This window comes from Bacillus rossius, chromosome 18, assembly GCF_032445375.1.
Source record: "Bacillus rossius redtenbacheri isolate Brsri chromosome 18, Brsri_v3, whole genome shotgun sequence".
Classification (NCBI taxonomy): Eukaryota; Metazoa; Arthropoda; class Insecta; order Phasmatodea; family Bacillidae; genus Bacillus; species Bacillus rossius.
The window spans coordinates 5,106,119-5,128,829 of record NC_086345.1 but is presented as its reverse complement, the minus strand read 5'-3'; the positions used below and the strand labels follow the sequence as shown (position 1 = coordinate 5,128,829).

At 38.3% G+C, this 22,711-nt stretch overlaps 1 protein-coding gene across 1 annotated transcript in view; it reads right to left on the bottom strand.

The window, feature by feature from the left end:
* Positions 1-22,711, bottom strand: part of LOC134541364 (dipeptidase 1-like) — a 226,429-nt gene that overhangs the window by 64,130 nt on the left and 139,588 nt on the right. Inside the window, exons 6-8 of the mRNA XM_063384786.1 lie at positions 14,729-14,798; positions 13,172-13,348; positions 10,176-10,260 (exon numbers count right to left, since the gene is read on the bottom strand). Of these exons, the coding sequence (XP_063240856.1) occupies positions 10,176-10,260; positions 13,172-13,348; positions 14,729-14,798 (332 nt within the window). The remainder of the gene's footprint in view (positions 1-10,175; positions 10,261-13,171; positions 13,349-14,728; positions 14,799-22,711) is intronic.

The following is a 22,711-nucleotide window of genomic DNA, read 5'->3' as shown; positions in this document are numbered from 1 at the left end:
TTACTGAAACTAATATCCTGCATTGTCCGTCATATTATGATTCCAAACAGTTTAAATAAACTGAAACATGAAATAAAATAGTAAGGTTAACCATGAGGTGTGGAAGAAATTAGAGATTGCTTTGTAAAAAGTGTTAAAAATTTCTCATGAAATATTGTGATTATTATGTTCGTACATAATGAAAAAAAAAATTCAATACATGAAATTCAACACATACTTCGTATTGCAAGTTTTTAAACATATATTAAAAATACATGTGCGTATCTAAGTCAAATTGTTATGTAATACATGATGAACAATAACATTACCGAAACAACTTCCCTTCCAAATAACTTTCACCCAAAGATAAGGCCGCGGACAAATTATACACACTGGTCGCACGAGGAGCTGAAATAAGTCTTATAAGAAAGCCGGCCGGAGTAATTCTTTTCAAGCCAAAGTTAAAAGTAATGGATGTTGTTTGTCTAAAGCAGGCAGTGAAATGTCATACAAGTTTACAGAATAGCCATATAAGATCTTAGACGCTTCTTATCCCGTCAGTGGACTGTACGCGAAGAACCAACTGCATCATGGCCCGCCGCCAGTTTTATACTTACGTATGAATACACTTGTAAACGATGGTTTGTATACTTATGTATGTTGCCGACATCGATAGGTATTCTTTGGCAGCTCGATGTGGATTAATTCGAACACGTTTGCGCTAAACACGACATATTTTTTTTACATAAGAGTGACATCGCGCCCTGAAAAAAGTTGCAGGTCTGTAACGCAACAGTGATACAAATATTACATAGTTCGAACATTTTCTGGAGCACGACATTCACTTTGGGTAATGCTAAGCTACTTTATAGGTACACTTTACCCGCTTTAAAAGTGAAAACTTAAAAAAAAGTGTACGTGGAAGCAGACTCAGCCATATGTTTATTGCTGTTGTATTTGTCATAAACCTACTACGTTCAATACGGCCTGTAAGTAGAACCCATGTTTTTTTACTTGTGTACAAGCTGTGGTTGTAAAGCGAATTTATATTCTAAGTTAACTAACGTCTATCATAACATATTTGGAATAAGGCTACCTAATTTTTTTTCTAGATTGCTATATTTTATATATATATATATATATATATATATATATATATATATATACATATACACATATATATATACATACATATATATATGTATATATAAGTATTACTTCAACGGAAATATCTGGTAATAAAAATAAATGAAAAAAAAAACATGAAAGATTAAGGATTATTTTTTTTCAACAACAAATAATTTATGGTTTAACTGCTTTGTGTACTATATAAAAACAGAACAAGCTTTCAAAATTTCACAATTTCTTTGATTATCCGTTATAGTTATGTTTTGTTTTAACTCATAAATATTTAAGTTGATTGCCAACGTCACGAATGTACAATAATTTATTTCACACCGCTCCGGGTTGCAGGTAAAGTAACAGGCGTGCAATTTGATCAGAAACGCGTTCTACTTATTCAGGCCCTTTAATTGGGCGTGACGGACCATGTGCCAAATATGTAACAATTTTAAGTAGGTGAAGTATTAAAAAATAACGAACTTGAATGCAAAATAATGCATCTAACAAAAATAATTTGCAAGGTTCTTTCGTGGATGTTGTAATGTGTGGGCAATATTTACTTAATTTTGGTTTTTGGATAAATTAATTGTGGTTTGTAAAATTTTAATAATTTTGTATAATTGCTGTAAAAAAATTTATTTCCTGCCCTTATTAATTAATCGAGCTGTAGAAATAAGTTTATCTGAAAATTTACGCCATCTTTATTAAACATTGCCACTAATTATACTTTTTAACTTCAAAATGGTTTTTGAATTTTGTAATTAATAACGTACCATCCATAACTACATATGTGAGCGATCGGTCACTGACCTCATCTTCAATCCTCCTCGTGATTCCTGCGCCAGGAGGAACATTTACATAATTCTGACTAGCTTATTTAATATAGAACTTCCCTATTTTTTATTTTTTATTTATCATTCCATGAACATTTTTAAAACAGTGCAGACAATCAGATATCTATCTAACCAAAAAGCATAGCAAAAAGACATTTAGTTTTCAAAATATGATTTTTCTTTTAATTTAAGATACATTTTATATAAACCTACATTTTTAAGTATCAAAACTTTTGTAAATAGTTAACCATTTGGTTAATACCAGTATAAAATTCTTCCCCGGCGTTGTAAGATGTGTAAAATCATTTTGGAAAACTAAAATAATTTAAAAAAATATTGGGTAGTATAATAATTGTTTCTTGAATTTTTATTAAAAATAGAAGGAAAAACAAACAAAGTGTATTTTCATGTTAAAAATTAAATAAAAAATTTGTCGAATTAGCTAGCGAGACTGTAAAGCCACCAATAAATAGTTTGTACGACAACTTTCAACGTGTTGATTGATTAGTTTCAATACTTTATTTCGTAATACATGTTCTAGTATGGTAAGCTTTAGGATATTTGTAGTTTAAACAAAAGCAATGTTTTAGAGATACACGAATATAGTCACAGAGTAAGTCGAGCACATGGTACTGTGGCGAGTCACACTAAAAGCGATTCTGAGAATTTCTTTCGGTCACGGGATTATCTTTTACCGGTGCCGGTTGTGGGTTGTCTCTCTCTCACGCACGCACGCACACACAGGTAGCCTGCCTCCCCTCCGGGAACGGGTTCCTCCACCCCGCTACCTAAGCTGTGTGGCCTGCGAGCTGGCTTCGCCGAGCGGCAGCACGAGACGGTGGAAAACTTTCAGGATTTGCAGAAATTGTGGAAAAGATATCTCGGAATTCAAAGCAATGACTATATGTTTTAAATACATGAATTTCTTCAGAAAAAAATTATCTTTTTTTCTAGACTTGTACTTTTTTTCTGTCATTCTCCTAAGCAGTATAAAATGGCCCCAAAGTTGGACAAGTTGGTGATTTTTTATTTCATATTTTGATAGAAAAAAACAAAAATGTAAAAGTATACAGACCATTTGTGTAGTATCTTCTCGTGGGTGAAAAATTTTCAGATTCGTAGTGTCGATTAATAAAGTCCCATCATTATTTTAAAAACATAGTGTTCCGCTAACTTCTGATGCTACTAGGGAGGCCCCTTAAGTACCAGGTGAAATCCGTTATCATTTACCTATAATGCACTGAGCACAGTATTGTGTTTAGTTTATTGTCCAAGCGTCATTCCAATTGTTTGCTGCTTTTGTGCTTGCACGCATACGAGTCTCCAACCGAAACCGAGGAGTTGAACTGTCTGCAGGTAGTTCCACAGTAGGCGCGTGGACTTCGCCTTTACAGTTTTCCGCATTTCGTCTCAAACTGTGAATACGCGTGAACCAAAAATGAAACTTATCGCAGCGTAAACTTCAGTCGATATGGATTCTTCGTACATGTACTCCTCTCGCGTCTTGGTGGATCATGAAAAAAAAAAAAGCGAACGAAATATCGCAGTAGCCGCAAGGATGTCTAGATGTCGAAGACGAACCTCTCAGACCTGATGCTTTTGTTGCTGCAGTTGTGTCAATATTGATAAATTGTGTTTTGGTAATCGTGTTTTTTTTCCTCTCTGTGTCGTGCCCATCAGTGAAGTATATTATGACTGTTGGTGGGCATGTTACAATTTTTAAATAAATAAAATTAATAATAAATTCGCGGTGTACTCTTATGCACATCGATGCATTCGTTGTTGCAGCGAAATATTTACTTTCTACCTTGAAGAACAACCTCTGCATACCTTCAAGTGCGTTTTCCTGTTATCTTTTCTGGCAAACTGCCTATGGCATTTCTCACAGCCAAACATTTTGCGAGGATGATTCTGAGAAATTTCTCTCTTCTCGTGTCGACAAGCATTACGGTTGTTCGAGAATGTCTTATTATAGTAAAGTCATCAATGATCGTTAGTTGTTGACGAATATCCAGCCATTAAGGTTCCCTTCGCTGGAGAAAATTAACTCATCGAGATGTTCTCTGCAGCCAGCACTGCAGGCACTAGAGTATCTTGTGGTTGTGGAACCACACCTGTTGGAGATTCCTTTAATGTTGTCGGTGGCTATGACACACATTCCTTTGAGTTCTGCGTCACCATCGGCGTCAATGCATTCGAGGTCTCCGTCAGCGTCGCTGTCATCAGGTTCTGCTCCGTCAATGCTACAAACACTTTGAAGATGTTATCAAGCTTCAAGAATAGCCAGACACCGGACATATTGCATGTCAGACGAGTCAAACTAGTTGAGCCTTACCGCTCGAATGATATGCTAGTTAAAACACGATCAATTTACGTGAATCAAATCAACATTCAAAAACTGGAAGCACACTTACGAAAAGGAAGAACTTTCAAAAAGATAAGTACTTTTAGCAAAAAGGACGCACATTTGGACGATAATCAGACAGAAAGGAAGCACATATAACGAAAAGGACGTACATGTGCAATAAAATTTTAATTTAATTAAAAAATGTGAAAATTTTAAAGACCTATAAAATCACCAAGGAAAGAACATGTGGCAGAAATCAACAGTATGTTTATTCAAGATGTATGTCTAAGTTCATATGTAGGTATGTCTAATATCGCATTATCGTTAATGATGAGAGGTAATTTATATGATGCGCCCGCACCATACAATGAAATTTTAACATTATAAAAAATGCTACATACAAAAAAATCTACATAAAAGAAAAAAATTATATGTTTGCTTTTAAATCTTATACTTCATAAATGATGTTGAATACTGGCCAATATAATTAAAAATATTTATTATGTGTATTAGTGTTATAAATTGTGTTTATAAACATTTAATGTGTTTTTTTAAAGTTTTTTATATAAGTGAGTCTTATAAAATGACTCCAGTCCTTATATTATTTTATTTATATTATTTGTATACAAGATTAAAGTTAGATATTTTACTACGCCATGTAACTTATAACGCGCGTATATAAAAAAACTGGCATTTCTTATTAAAAAACAGTTCACCCCAATTTTTTTCCTTAAAAGCATAGAATTTCGTAATATATGTACCCTAAGAGTTTTCTTCGATTTAAATTTTATCAAAATCCTTTAAGTGCTAAGACGCTATTAAGTAACACATCAAATATCTATATTTATATATCAATGAGTAAAAAAAGTCTAAAGTGTATTGTTGTTACATTAAAATCGAGATATATCGGCTTCAGCATTATTTTCCGTAGCTTCCGTGAGTTAAATATGGCTATTTTGAACACACAGAAATTAATCTGCGCAGAGCAACCAATTGAACTCATCCAACTGTAGGTAGTTAATATTCAATCCATAATGCCAGCAGTAATCAGTCTGAATATTATGCTGACAAATGGACTGGGCGCTGACACTTCCTGCTAGGAAAGCAGTTATGGCAGTTTATCACACGAAGTACGTGACAGAATCAGAATGGGCGTGCATACGCCATGCTTTTTAAAATGCGAAGGAAAAATGAGGTAATTAAAAAAGTATTTTGGTTACAATTGTACCAGATCCCTTTTCATGTGGCGTAGTAAATGTGGGTTGTGACTTGTTTCATATACAGGGAAAAAATAATTTCTGTTCTTTAACAAAAGATTTCTTTGGAAACCAGTTGCTATAAAATAGTTTGTAATACTATGAGAACGTTATTGCAAACTTGTATACAACACATGGCTATGATTATTTTTGCCTGTATGAAATACTTTTTTTCGAGATAATACCATTGAATATAAGAAGTATAGGAATAGCGCTCCTGCTGCTGGAACTAAAGCGTAGTATCGGTATCCGCCATCTTGGTTTGTGACGTCACGGCAGGCAAATTGAACTCAAAATTCCTCAAAATTCTTAGAAATTTCCCTATTTCGAGGTAAAAATTCCTGTTTTCAGGGAAAATTTTCCGTTTTAATTCAAGAAATATTCAAAACTTCGAAATGTCCCCATTGAGGCTTAAAGTTTTCATAGAAAAACCTCCAATAAGCCTCTGGAAGGGAGCTTTGACCTTGAGCTTTAACTCGGCTGTCACGGTTGTACATTACGTTACGCCCGCTACTTTCTATTCTAGAACATTACACTTTTCGTTACGGTCACCATCTTGAATATGTATGACGAATGCCATTTTGGATTCTAGAACCTTGCAGTTTCTGTTACGGTCGCCATTTTGAAAATTCTTAATTTTTATGCTAGAAAATCGGGAAAAGTTTTAAAATTAATAAAAAATATTATTTATAAAATTTTAATAAAAACTTTCCTAAAATATGGGATTCTAGAAACGTTGCAATTTTCGTTATTGCTGCCATCTTGAAAATTCGTATATTTTATGCTAGAAAATCGAGATAAAAATGTATAAAACATTTTACTTAATAATAAAAAAAAAACGAACTTTTGACATGCAGTCCTCGAGTAGAAACCTGCGAGGGCAAAATAAAAATAGGGACGGATCCTTCCCACACGGAAGCCACCCAGCAAATTAAACTCCCACATCTAATGCCAGGTTAGATATTATGCCAAAGAGTATGATGTCATGACAAATATCTTGTTCTTACCTGCTAGAGTGCGTTGACACTACCGCCAAGTAAGTTAATTTTTACCCGCAAGAGTTCAGGAATAATTTATTACTAAGGCTTCCACTATCTTTAAAATCTAGCCACCATCTTGGATGTCTAGTTTTCAAGATATAAATTCAGGAAAAATCCATAATTGATTAAAATATCACTCATTTAAATAATGATTTATTTGGTAGCCGAGGTTCAATCCCTGATTGATGCAAAACAGATATTTTAATCGAAAATACTATAAAACTGAAAGTCTCAAGAAATAAAACAAAAAATACAAACTAAAAAAAATATTATATCTACTACAGGAACCCTTGTGAAAGTAAGCGATCTTATAAACATTTAGTTCTGCATTGGCATGAACTGACTGATTCTCAGCTCCAATCGGTTTATTGAAGACAGAGATCAGCCAGATCCTTTACTGACATAGTCTTCCTCTTCCTGACAGATTTTCTCGATACCGTGTTTAACTTACTGCTTTGCATTGTCAGAAGTGTAAATTGTAGCAGCCGATGTCTTGAAAGAGCACTTCTTCTATTTGTCCTCCAATGGATATGGTTTACCATAGACACAGTCCAACCACACGTTATATTTTAAAGGTTTGTATGAAGCTACTTCATGAGTAAGCTGATTGATAAATTTCTGACTGATATAGTCAAGAAAATAACAAATATTTTTAGACTCAGTAAACTTATTTAGATAATAGTAGTCTTTTGAAATTCCACGAAATTCAGATTTTGCCAAGTGGAATCCATTATCAAATACCTGTAATGGACCAGGCAGTCTTGGGTTTAGTTTCATGTCCAGGCGTCATCGCAATCAGTTGCGAAACATCTTTATTTTTGTGCTTCTACGCGTACGAGTCTGCAACCAAAACCAAAGAGTTGAAATGTCTTGCAGGTAGTTACACAGTAGGTGCGTGGACTTTACCTTTACAGTTTTTCGTGTGTTGTCTCAAATAGTCAATATGTGTGAACCAAACATGGCAATGATCGCAGCGAAACATTACACGAGATAGATTCTTCATGCATTTACTCAGCTCATGTCTTCGTGTATTATGGACAAATACAAACGACATTTAGCACTAGTCACAAGGATGTCTGGTCAGTTAAGGCGAACATTACATGCCCGAACCGGATGCTGATGTAACTTCTGTAGTACTGCTACTCTTATGCACATCGATGCATCGTTGTTGCAGCGAACCTTTTTACTTTCTGCCGAACAGCAGGGTCTTTGCATGTCAATGAGTGTCTTTACAACTTATCATTTCTTGTAAATTTCTTGCGATACATTGTACAGCTAATCATTTTGCGAGAAAGATTAATAACACATTCTTTCTTCTCGAGCCATCGAGCATTGCTGTTGTTCGAGAAAATCTTGTCACAGTAACGACATCAATGCTGGAAAGACGCCAATTCGCTTTAATTAGTCAAGATTGATGATATTCATACTGCAACCATTGAAGTTTCTATCGATGGCGAAACTTCATTCATCGAGGTTTCCTCTGCAGACATTAAAGGCTCTTCTGCTAATGGAACCACACCTGTTGAAGTCTCCTTTAATGTTGTCGGTGACGCTGGTACACATTACATCGAGTTATTCGTGGTTATCTTCGTCGATTAGAAAGGAATTTTCTATGATGTCAACGTCACCACCATTACGGTCCACGATGTCGATGGTACAAAATCAATCAAGGTCTGCGTATTCGTCGTCAATGCCGACGGGAAATTCATCACCGTTTCGCCGCTGCCATCAGATTCTGCTCCGTCGATGGTCAACTGTAAATCGAGCTCGACATTAGAACATCAACTAAATATCAGGTTACTTACTAAGGAGTGAACCAATTTGCACTGCACAGCTTGTGCGAGGATGACTGAGGACTCTGTCGTCTAGAACTTACTTATATACCCGCGACCATCGGAATAATATGAGCCAAAATACGGTCCATTGAAATTAATACGCGAGTCAAAACACATTATGATTCACATTAATTTAAAAAGGACAATAAAAAAGCACAATTGAAAGTACAATCAAAATAGGAAGCACAAATTGAAACACAATAGAAAAAGGAAGCACTAATGGAAGCACAAGTGGAAGCAAAAATAAAAAAAAGGAAGCACAATCGAAAGCACATTCAAGAAAAGGAAGCACAATCGGAAGCACATTCAAAAAAGGAAGCACATTTGGAAGTAAATTCGACAAAAAGCAGCACATTAAAATAGTGTGGAATGCTCGTTTGTGTAATTAATAAGTAATAAGATTAATTGCAATAATTTATGTGTTCAAAAGACCGATTGTAATTTAATATTTATTACCTGCATGCTCATTTTAATCATGGAAGGTCTATTCAGTTGTGAAAAAAGATTTATGTATGTATATTTGATTGTATACAATACTATAAAAATAGTTATTGAAACAAAAGTGATTTTATATTAGTACTTTCTGCACGTAAACCCAACAGTTGGCAACTATTCAAACAACGTTGCTAATGAATTATGCAACACTGTTTAGAACTGAAGCCATGTATTTAACCCCTCTTATAAATAATCTCAATTATAAACCAAAATTTACATTTTTAAAGATTTTTAACAATGTATTTATAGATATATTAAAATAAATTCTCGATATGCTGAAATGGAAATTCATTTACCATAGTGCTGCATCTGCTAATGGCTCACTGTTTAAGTGGAGGACTCTTGGCCAATGAGAAACCCTTTGATCAAGGAAGTGTCGAATCACATTATCACCCATCGGAGACATTTCACAAGCCAGTAGCCAACGAACAAGATTATATATTTCCAAGTATGTGCATATTTGTGGAGTCCACCCTGGAGGTCATTGAAAGCATAAATTTGTCCAGTCCATACTTATAAGGCTTTTAATTGTCAATTTTTAGCTAATTTTTATTAAATGGAAACTTTAATGACGAATGTAAAGGCGTGTTTATCAGTAGTATACTAAGGTTCCTCTGGGAACTGGAGTCGAAGTGAGTGGCCAGTGACAGTGACCTCACCACTTCAAGGTGGACACTTGGTGAAGGCACTTGTTTTCCAGCCCGAAGACCGGTTCACCCGTCACCTCCCCTCCTGTGTCTGCGCCCTTTCAGGGTAGAACAGGAGTCGTCTTGCAGATCTTACTGATCCAGAGCCCAACATCTGAACTAGACTGGGAAAACAGGTCCCCTCCGCTCTGTCCGACCAGCGGACCGCCAACTGCCTACGCAAGTCAGTGGACAGAGTTTCACGGGAAGTTAGCCCCAGGTTTCCGCCGCCCGGCAGGCCAAGACCCCACCAGTACGTACTGACTTCTGAAACTGGTGACCACCAAGGTATTCAACCAGATAGGCTTCAACCAACTTACTTGTAAATCCGGGTAGGAAAACCAGAACCGTGCCCCGGAGACGAATGACACTACACACCCCCTCCAAGTACACAATTTAAAGCGGAGGACAAGGATGGTTTTTCAACCAAGGTGATCGGCACAGACACTCCAGGAGCCAGGCATGATCCCCCAACGACAGTCAAAATAGAGCAGAACTGGACGGAGCGGCAGCTACCAAGACCCGGGCACTACTCACCCTTACCTGGTACACCATTTACACTTGGTGACAGAGAGCTCTCACCTGCCACGTCAGCCACGGTCGCCACCGGTCCGCACTTCACGAAGAAGTTGTAGAAGGTGACCATCACCAGACCGCCATTCCTGGCCTGCAACACGGGCACACTTCCTACAACTGGTCTCCCCACAATCTTCGCCTTTATTTCGCGAACAACGTTTGTTAAAAATTACCCAAGAATCTTCTTCAATCTATAGATATTTTAGTTAATTTACAAGTACATAGTTAACTAACTAAAAAGTTCAACATCTTATTAAAACAACTATTTAACTATTTTTCTCCACGAGTGTTAATGTTGAACATGTTTACGGCAGAACCCAAAAAATATACAGAAGGAATTGGTAGTTTCTACGGAGATTCCGTAATCAGGAACTAAGAACTATTTTTTTGACGTATTCTTCGTTGAAAGGTCTGTATTTTTACTTGTAATTATCAACAGTGTACTTAGACACAGACAGCGCCAGCTGCGCAGTGGAAGTGTTTCCAGTCCTCCATTTAAGGGTATTATAATATTTTATTTATTAAATTTAGTTTATGTGTCAAAGATCAGTCACTATCCACCACTTCACCACGACAATTTTCCCAAAGCATATAGAGATAATAACTCAATTTTTTTGCTATGGCAAAATACTATAAACAGTAATATGAAAATTTTCGGATATTGCACAGCCAAAAGGAGCTCCAAAAGGCCCAAAACAGGGTCCTTGGGATCACAACATGGGTTGAAATTTACAACCGCTTTAGATGTTTCATCGATAGACTCGATGCCCACTCATCTCCCAACATATTCTCTCAAAAATCACCCCCTTCAACACTGCGACCAGGACTCACAGAAGTGCTCTAGTTCGAGAGCTGGAGGATGTCGTCAGCTGAAAGAGACCTTGACTGACAGCACAGTGACTCCGCGCCATCTTGGATGACCTTACCTTGACCTTCCAAATGAGCCAAATTTGCAAAAAATAATTTAAATCATGCCAAAATTAGACAAACATCCGCCAAATATTTGCTAAAATTTACACGGTTTGCTTTTAGGAATGTTAAGCCGCTGTAAGGAATTTTCGATTTTTCTAAGATAAAATACTTGTGAGGTTTTTCGAAATCGAAATATTACAATTTTGAACATATTTTGTTCTCCCATAATGAGAAATTTTAAATTTCCCAGAATTTTAAAGATTTTATGGCGGAATTGTTTTTCTAAATAGTGGTAATTTTGGCGAATTTAGGAAAATGTTGAGTCTTTTTAGCAACATTTGGCAACTTTTGGAGGTCAAGGCCAAAGGTAAATATATGGTCATCCAAGATGGCCACCGTGATGTCAAAATCGAAGATGGCGGACCCTGGCAGCGTCACCACACTCCTACTGCTGCCGCCGGGGCCTCATTTATATAGCCTACTACTTATTTGTACGAATTCGACATTGTGCCTACGAAGCAAGTTATGAATTTTTCGTCCTCCGACCCTTGTTTTTTCAACACCTCGTGGTAATGGTTGGTCGTTATCAAAAATTTATTCAGACAAAAGATTTTGGCATTACTCCTACAAGTTAAAATAAGTTCAAACAGATGTGATAATTTCTATGTAGGTGTTACAGCGATTTTTTCTGTTTTTCAATAAACTTTACCTATTTCTACCCCTTTGATCGGAAATTTACCATTAACGTTCACGACCTTGATTTTCCACTACTAAATTTTATGTATCAGTTTGGAAGTTATTTGTGAAAAATTGCTGCAGTAATCGTGTCCACAATATGGATATATGAATGTATGTGTATACATATATGTATATATATAATTTTTTGAGTTGACAATGGTTTTGGACAATGAAACTAAAAAATGTATAACAATTTTCTAGAAGTCGCACCATGGTAACGACTACAATAAGGAGTATTATTTAAAATCTACCTAACAATTAGTCAGGCGACACCAACCCGATACTTTTGACTCAGCAGTCAGAAGCTATAACTACTTAAAAAACGTTTTGTATTAATAGTAGATCCTGGATAATTTTGCGGATACTTTGCGTGATATGAAAAAATTCATTACAGTTTCTTTTTAGTACTGCTTCCGCTATTGGCTCACAACTCATCTGGATGACCCTGGGCCAATGAGAAACCCCCAACTAAACTTGTATTGAATCACAGGATACTACCGTGGGACTTTGACAAGATCGCGTTAAGTGGGTGAATTTTTTTTTCACGAGTGTACATAGACCTGTGGAGTCTATCCTGGAGGTGAAATTGTTACATTCTTTATTTAAAGGTAATTATTTTATTACCAAGAAGTGAAACATCCCTTTAAAATTACATGATTATGACAAGGTTAATAATGTTCGCAGGCTTTCAACGGCCATTGCCTGAAGTAGCTTGGCTTCCGGGTTGTAGCCGCGTCCTTGGCGAATAATTCACCGACTTTTCAGGTCGACGTTGCAGTCGCCACCCATCAGGGAGCAGTTAACCTGTAACTGGTAACTGGTAACAGGTAACTGCTCCAGGATGATGGCAACTGCAATGTCGACCGAAAGATCGGTGAGTTATTCGCCAAAGGTCACGGCTACTTCATTATGACAAGGTTGATATTTTTCAACTAACTTTGGCGAATTCTTTGAATTTGTTGCATGGTTGTAGGTACTAGTAGAAACGAAGTTTCTAGATCGGGATCGAACCCAGAGCTGAAATCACCGCAAGCCGGTGTGCGCCGACTGTGCTAGCAGGGTTGGCATCTCTGACTCGCAGGCCGGTAACTTTTTCCTGATGATGGCGACTGCAATGTCGACCGAAACATCGGTGAGTCATTCGCCCAAGGACGCGGCTACTTCATCATGACAAGGTTGCTATCTTTCAACTAACATTGGCGAATACTTTGAAATTTTTGCAAGGTTGTGCTAATGAAAACGAGGTTACTGGATCGGGATCACCGCAAGACGGTGTGCGCCGACTGTGCCAGCGGGGTCAGCAGGCCGGACGGGAGTTGAGGAACACACGGTGCAAGCGACAGGTTGCTCACCAAGTGTCGCAGCACGTCGTCGGGCACGTTGCGCGTGGAGTTGCAGAGCGCGAAGGCCGAGGAGTGCGAGAAGATGACGGGCGCCCGGCTGACGGCCAGCGCGTCCTTCATGGTGGCCACGGAGGCGTGAGACAGGTCCACCATCATGCCGAGCCGGTTCATCTCCAGCACCACCACCTGCCGGGCTCACACCGGTGCGTCAGTGCATTCACCCATCACCGCTCATCAGTATCTGGGAACACTACACTCGCACGTGACCAACAACTAACAACTAGTCATTACATCCACCCATTACCGCTCATCAGTATCTAGGAACATTACACTCGCACGTGACCAACAACTAACAACTAGTCATTACATCCACCCATTACCGCTCATCAGTATCTAGGAACATTACACTCGCACGTGACCAACAACTAACAACTAGTCATTACATTCACCCATTGCCGATAATCAGTATGTGGGAACTCTACACCCGCACGTGCCCATTACTAGGAGGCTTCAACAAGTAATAACTAGTCAGTACATTCACCCATTACCGCTTATCAGTATCTGGGATCACTTCACTCGCATGTAACCATTACTAGGAGGCTTCAACAAGTAATAACTAGTCAGTACATTCACCTATTACCGCTTATCAGTATATGGAAACACTACACTCGCATGTAACCATTTCTAGGATGCTTCAACATGTAATAACTAATCGGTACATTCATATATCATAGTACATTCACCCATTACCGCTTATCAGTATATGTAAACACTACACCCGCATGCAACCATTACTAGGATGCGTCAATAAGTAATAACTAATCGGTACATTCATATATTACCGCTTATCAGTGTCTGGGAACTTTACACTCGCATGCGCCCATTACTAGGAGCCTTCAACAAGTAATAACTTTTCAGTACATTCACCCATTACCGCTTATCAGTATCTGGGATCACTTTACTCGCACGTGATTATTACTAGGAAGCTTCAACATGTAATAACTTGTCAGTACATACATTGATTACTGCTTTTTAGTGTCTGTGATATACTACATGTTACTACTGTGCCTATTAGGTATTAGGAAGTAACAAATATTCAATATATTCATATTTTACTGCTTACAGGTGTCTCAGGATATAAATCGTTATTAAATACTCTGTGGCAATGACCATGAGGTATGAAGAGGTAATAAGTCAGCACATTCATCTTGTTGAACACTGTCTGGATGATATTACAGGTCATTCAGTCCCTTGTGTAAAAGTTTCTAGGTGGTATCAAGAGGTAATAACCAGTTAGTACATTCATTTGGTGTGTCGTTGTCAGGGTGATACTAGTCAGTTAATCATTCAGTATTTATTATTATTTTTTTAACGAAACCGCAAACAAAAATTTTCGGTCAATAATTGTTCGATCCTGTACATTTATAAAACTACATTATCAAACCAGGCAAAGACAAATTGAAATTTTTAGTTATGAAGAAAGTATTATTTTTACCAATGAAATGTAAAGTAGTAATGTACGCATCAGCACGCCAGAGACTGGATGGTAGGATTGTAGGAACGTACCTTGCCGAAGTTCGTCAGTCCTCCGTAGCCAGGATACGTCGCTCGCTGCTCCATGGATGAAGAATGCGCCCTGGAAACATGCAAAACCATGACTCCGTAGTAGTATGTAAATGGGCATCCTGCGCCTGGCTTCTGGCTGTGGTGCCTGTGGTGCCGAACGCCATCTGGAATTGTGACGTCACAGCGGCCATCTTGGACTCAAAAATTCCTCAAAATTCCTCAAAATTGACTCAAAATGACTCAAAAATTCCCGTTTTAAGAAAAAATTTCCCGTTTTCGAGGGAAAAATTCCTGTTTCGAGGGAAAATTTCCCGTTTTATTCCGTAAAAATCCCAGCAGCTAGAAATGTCCATATGTAGGCTTAAGCATCCATGTCTACAGCATCAGATAAGCCTCTGACGTCATCATGGATTATGACGTCACCATTGCAATTTCCGTTACTCCCGCCATCTATATCCGGCGCCTGGCGCCGGCGCGTGGAGCCGAAAGCCGAGCTACATCTCTGACGTCACGTCTATCTGTGACGTCACGGCGGCCATCTTGGATGAGCGTAACGGGACACAGATTAACGGGACAAGTAAAACCGCGACTTTGACCATGACCTTGACACTGGCGGCCATTTTCGATCCGCCATCTTGGATCTGCCATTTTGGATGACGTCATTGTGTTTTCTCGAACATTCCGGCGATGTGTTTTCCGCCATATTGGATGATGACGTCACCGTTGCAATTTCTGTTATGGTCGCCATCTTTAACTTTTTTATTTATTATCCGATTTTAATGGAAAAAAAATTAAAATTTATAAAAAATTCAATTAATAAAATTTTAATAAAAATATTTTAAAAACATTCATTAACGACACGGAGCTCGAAGTCCTCGGTTCGAACCCGGTGAGGGCAAAAAATAAAAATAAAACATCAGATCCTTCCTCCACGGAAGTCACCTACAGACTAACCTACCACCACCAATAACAAGGAATTTACCATCAGCTGGTATGACATCATGTCCACCATCTTGTCTTCGTACGCAAAAGACCGCCATCTTGTTGTAGTCTGCTAGAGTGCACTGACACCATGTTAGTTGAATTCTCACCCGCTAGAGTGCAGTTATCATTTATTATTGATGTGTCACCCACCATCTTGTCATTTGGCCGCCATCTTGGAATCGTGTAATGATTTAGCTAGGAATTCGGGAAAAATTCCAAAATTAATTAAATAAATCACTCATTAATTTACATATTGATTCGATGGCTTCCTGTCCTCGGTTCGATCCCTGGTCGATACAAAACAACTGTAATTTAAAAAAAAATACCACAAAAGTGACAGGTTTGAGATAGTAAAAACACCGCAAGTTCTTTTAAAAAATACTTTTATTACATACAAACTACACTACTACAAGTACAAAAAAAATACACAGACAAATTACCAAAGTTTCGTGGATCTCTCGATTCTAAGTCCTTTACATGACTTTAAATGTCTATTCTGTTTATCAGGTCGACATATTGGTACACCACAATTTTCACACAAAGACGAATTATCGACTTCATTAAAAGGACAGTGATATATTTCGAGTCGTTGTGCACTTTGAATATTTGTCAATGTTTTGTTACAAAATATACAGCTTGATTCCGATGAATGTACAGCCAGTCTATCACAATTCCTGAGGTACCGTTTTAATCTTTCATATTGTACAAACTTGCTTAAACATCTGTTGCACTGATATTTAATGCGTTCAGAGTTACCACTACAATTGTGTATTACATAATCCCGTAATTTCAAGTTTTTGATCTTCTCACAGTACGTGCAGTCGGGTGATGGAACACTGCTGGATGCTTCTTCCTTCATCAATGCCACTGGAACTGTTGACAACCATTGTAACACTGCTGACATGTTAACTTCTGAAGCCTTTGAGGTCTGCTCTGCGGAAGATGTTGCACGCGTCGAAATCTCCTGCTGTGCTGAGAGAGCAGGTGTAGCTGTAGACGTCGTTGTCATCGTGCTCTGCACTGATGATGGTAGACCTTCGATCCAGGTTGGTGTATATAGTGGTAATGATGCCATCGAGTTCTCAAGAATAGCTAGATACCGGTCTATTATGTTATACAAGTCTTAACTATCCGATCCGTTCATTACCACAGCCAGAGACGGACTGAAGTCCATATCACCAGGGTCTCACTTATATAGACTCATCAGCCGGTACAACACATGAGTCAAAACAAGAACCATGTTCATTATACTTGCACTTAACTTTCTCGGAGCATTTTTTATAATGAAGATGTAAGCTATCAAGACGTGAAATTAGTTTTTTGCACTTATTGCACTGAAATTGTATTCTTTTAACATTATTAGAACAACTGCTTCTTTCATGTCTGCGAGCATTTAAGGTGATAGTAAATGATGCGTCACAGTATTTGCACTGACGCAATGTACGCTCTTCATTAGTTGAAGAATCCATTGCTGATGATGAAACTTCGGATGATGGTGGTATCACATCTGTTGAAATCTCCTCCAAAGTTGACGTCGTCGTTGCCAACGGGATCTGCACCTTCTCCATCGTAGCTGTCGTCAAGGTTCCCGTAGACGATGGTACAACCTCCGAGTTCGACGTTAAAGACGGTAAAGATGCCATCGAGGTCTCAAGAACAGCTAATTGACACAACTTATGCTCCAGAAGAAATAAACTAGGTGATCCTTACACCGCTGACGTCAGTAACAAACTGAGTGTCCTGCTGTCTAGGACTCGCTTATATACATGCACCGTATGAAATAATACGCTAGTCAAATCAAGAACCATTTACAATAATAGTAGAGTCAAATCTACAAATTAAAAAAGAGGATCATTTGATAAAAAAAAATTCGATCTCTCCAATATACGCCAGGCTCCAAGAGCTACAATTCACGTCATCTGATCCATCTACATTTTGCTCCTATGCTTCAATTGACCATTAGCTGCAAGTGCTCCGAAAGCTCCATCAGCTACAACACGTAATGTACGCAATGTACGCACAATACATGCAATTTACATGCAATAAATGTAATGATCACACAGTACACACAGGAAACGGAACGTACACACAGTACACACAGGAAACGGAACGTATACACACAGTACACACAAGAAACGGACGTACACACAGCATACACAGGAAACGGAACGTACACACAGTACACACAGGAAACGGAACGTACACACAGTACACACAGGCAACGGAACGTATACACACAGTACACACAGGAAACGGAACGTACACACAGTATACACAGGAAACGGAACGTACACACAGTACACACAGGAAACGGAACGTACACACAGTACACACAGGAAACGGAACGTACAAACAGTACACACAGGAAACGGAACGTACACACAGTACACACAGGAAACGGAACGTACACACAGTACACACAGGAAACGGAACGTATACACACAGTACACACAGGAAACGCAACGTACACACAGTACACACAGGAAACGAAACTTACACACAGTACACACAGGAAACGAAACGTACACACAGTACACACACCAAACGAAACGTATACACAAAGTACACACAGGAAACGGAACGTACACACTGTACACACAGGAAACAAAACGTACACACAGTACACTAAGGAAACGAAACGTACACACAGTATACACGGGAAACGAAACGTACACACAGTACACACGGGAAACGAAACGTATACACACAGTACACACAGGAAATGGAATGATCACACATACAGTAGCGGAAACACACAGGCTTAGTTGGAAATCAGAACACAAGAAATAAAAACACTAAATTTTTCTTTCAATATTTAATTACATCTTAACATTACACAAATACACGTAAAAGAAGCCATTATTGTATGTAGCCAGCTTTCCTCAGTTCTTTGAGTATGAAGGATATTTCTTTGATGCACGAATAGTTTCCTGCACAAAGCGAGCCATGTAGAAGTCTTAACCGGTCAACCAATATGTTTGGATCTTTCCATGATGTGTAATCAATCTCTTCTACCACCATCTTACTTGCTTGTTTATTATAAATACTTTTAATATCACAATCGTCCCAGTGATCATAATAAGCATTATCAGATTTATTTATTATAACACGACGTTTTAAACGTTTCGGTCAAAGGTCAAGGTCACACCCATCCAAGATGGCCGCCGTGACGTCGCAATCCAAGATGGTGGACCGTGAGAAATCTGAGTAGCACTAGCAGGAAGGACGAACTTTTTTCTTTTTGGAGACTTTCGAAGCCCACCTCCCTTTGCGATCGATAGTGAGCGTTCCGCATCCCACATTAATGAAATAGATATTATTTACCTGCAAGCAACACGTGGCGACATCTGTTGACGACAGCCAGAACTACTTGCATCAATTTGCTTTGTATTAGATAACTAACTCTCGCTGATGAAATATTTCAAAAACTCTATTTAAGAAATGGATCCAATTGGAGAAAACTGACAGTTTGTATCTAACATTAGTCACAGAAGCTACCATGGATCGTGGATTGTTAACTGCAGCTGAATTGGAAGGAAGCCGCAGTAGATACTGTGGCAAGGATTTTGCCATGAGAAGGAATGCTAGACGTCATGAGAAGAATGATTGTGCTAGAAACCCACTACGCAACATGTTAAGCTGTAATCGTTGTAGCAGGTTGTTAACACGAATTGACAGCTTAAAAAGACATGGTAGAACATGTAAAGTCAAGACTACTTACGGCATAGAAGACACCGATGGATCCAATAGACTAAAGAAGAGTGATCTGCATTACGACAATAATTTTCCTTGTCCTAAACGTGATGGTTTTAGCTCACCCGATCGTGAGGAAGAACATAAATTGAAGGATGCTAATGGCTTCGGGAAGACTGAAACTAATGGAAGTATCAACACCGTGAAAAGTGAGAATACATTCAAGCCTATATTCAGTAGATCCTCCATTCTTTGTAAAAATGATGGACTCCTAAAAAGGAAGCATGAAGACGATGAAGAAACTTCGACATCATCGTTAGCGAATTCATACGGTAATCTGGATGAAGAGGATGTCTTCTACAGTGACTCTGAGGCTGTTGACAAAGGCATAGACTGTGATGAAGCACCTAGAGCTGACAAGATCGAAGAATGTGGCGATGTCCTGAGACCGAAACGATGGAAACGTCGTGTTATAATAAATAAATCTGATAATGCTTATTATGATCACTGGGACGATTGTGATATTAAAAGTATTTATAATAAACAAGCAAGTAAGATGGTGGTAGAAGAGATTGATTACACATCATGGAAAGATCCAAACATATTGGTTGACCGGTTAAGACTTCTACATGGCTCGCTTTGTGCAGGAAACTATTCGTGCATCAAAGAAATATCCTTCATACTCAAAGAACTGAGGAAAGCTGGCTACATACAATAATGGCTTCTTTTACGTGTATTTGTGTAATGTTAAGATGTAATTAAATATTGAAAGTAAAAATTTAGTGTTTTTATTTCTTGTGTTCTGATTTCCAACTAAGCCTGTGTGTTTCCGCTACTGTATGTGTGATCATTCCGTTTCCTGTGTGTACTGTGTGTATACGTTTCGTTTCCCGTGTGTACTGTGTGTACGTTTCGTTTCCCGTGTGTACTGTGTGTACGTTTCGTTTCCTTTGTGTACTGTGTGTACATTCTGTTTCCTGTGTGTACTGTGTGTACGTTCCGTTTCCTGTGTGTACTTTGTGTATACGTTTCGTTTGGTGTGTGTACTGTGTGTACGTTTCGTTTCCTGTGTGTAATGTGTGTAAGTTTCGTTTCCTGTGTGTACTGTGTGTACGTTGCGTTTCCTGTGTGTACTGTGTGTATACGTTCCGTTTCCTGTGTGTACTGTGTGTACGTTCCGTTTCCTGTGTGTACTGTGTGTACGTTCCGTTTCCTGTGTGTACTGTGTGTACGTTCCGTTTCCTGTGTATACTGTGTGTACGTTCCGTTTCCTGTGTGTACTGTGTGTATACTTTCCGTTTTCTGTGTGTACTGTGTGTACGTTCCGTTTCCTGTGTGTACTGTGAGTACGTTCCGTTTTCTGTGTGTACTGTGTGTACGTTCCGTTTCCTGTGTGTACTGTGTGATCATTACATTTATTGCATGTAAATTGCATGTATTGTGCGTACATTGCGTACATTACGTGTTGTAGCTGATGGAACTTTTGGAGCACTTGCACCTAATGGTCAATTGAAGCATAGGAGCTAAATGTAGATGGATCAGATGACGTGAATTGTAGCTCTTGGAGCTTGGCGTATATTGGAGAGATCGAATTTTTTTTGATCAAATGATCCTTTTTTTTAATTTGTAGATTTGACTCTAGTATTATTGTAAATGGTTCTTAATTTGACTAGCGTATTATTCCATACGGTGCATGTATATAAGCGAGTCATAGAAAGCAGAACACTCAGTTTGTTACTGACGTCAGCGGTGTAAGGATCACCTAGTTTGTTTCTTCTGGTGCATAAGTTGTGTCAATTAGCTGTTCTTGAGACCTCGATGGCATCTTTACCGTCTTTAACGTCGAACTCGGAGGTTGTACCATCGTCTACGGGAACCTTGACGACAGCTACGATGGAGAAGGTGCAGATCCCGTTGGCAACGACGACGACAACATTGGAGGAGATTTCAACAGATGTGATACCACCATCATCCGAAGTTTTATCATCAGCAATGGATTATTCAACTAATGAAGAGCGTACATTGCGTCAGTGCAAATACTGTGACGCATCATTTACTATCACCTTAAATGCTCGCAGACATGAAAGAAGCAGTTGTTCTAATAATGTTAAAAGAATACAATTTCAGTGCAATAAGTGCAAAAAACTAATTTCACGTCTTGATAGCTTACATCTTCATTGTAAAAAATGATCCGAGAAAGTTAAGTGCAAGTATATTGAACATGGTTCTTGTTTTGACTCATGTGTTGTACCGGCTGATGAGTCTATATAAGTGAGACCCTGGTGATATGGACTTCAGTCCGTCTCTGGCTGTGGTAATGAACGGATCGGATAGTTAGACTTGTATAACATAATAGACCGGTATCTAGCTATTCTTGAGAACTCGATGGCATCATTACCACTATATACACCAACCTGGATCGAAGGTCTACCATCATCAGTGCAGAGCACGATGACAACGACGTCTACAGCTACACCTGCTCTCTCAGCACAGCAGGAGATTTCGACGCGTGCAACATCTTCCGCAGAGCAGACCTCAAAGGCTTCAGAAGTTAACATGTCAGCAGTGTTACAATGGTTGTCAACAGTTCCAGTGGCATTGATGAAGGAAGGAGCATCCAGCGGTGTTCCATCACCCGACTGCACGTACTGTGAGAAGATCAAAAACTTGAAATTACGGGATTATGTAATACACAATTGTAGTGGTAACTCTGAACGCATTAAATATCAGTGCAACAGATGTTTAAGCAAGTTTGTACAATATGGAAGATTAAAACGGTACCTCAGGAATTGTGATAGACTGGCTGTACATTCATCGGAATCAAGCTGTATATTTTGTAACAAAACATTGACAAATATTCAAAGTGCACAACTACACGAAATATATCACTGTCCTTTAAATGAAGTCGATAATTCGTCTTTGTGTGAAAATTTTGGTGTACCATTATGTCGACCTGATAAACTGAATAGACATTTAAAGTCATGTAAAGGACTTAGTCCATACAACAAGAAGACTGTTTGAATCGAGAGATCCATGAAACTTTGGTAATTTGTCTGTGTATTTTTTTTGTACTTGTAGTAGTGTAGTATGTATGTAATAAAAGTATTTTTTAAAAGAACTTGCGGTGTTTTTACTATCTCAAACCTGTTACTTTTGTGGTATTTTTTTTTAAATTACAGTTGTTTTGTATCGACCAGGGATCGAACCGAGGACAGGAAGCCATCGAATCAATATGTAAATTAATGAGTGATTTATTTAATTAATTTTGGAATTTTTCCCGAATTCCTAGCTAAATCATTACACGAT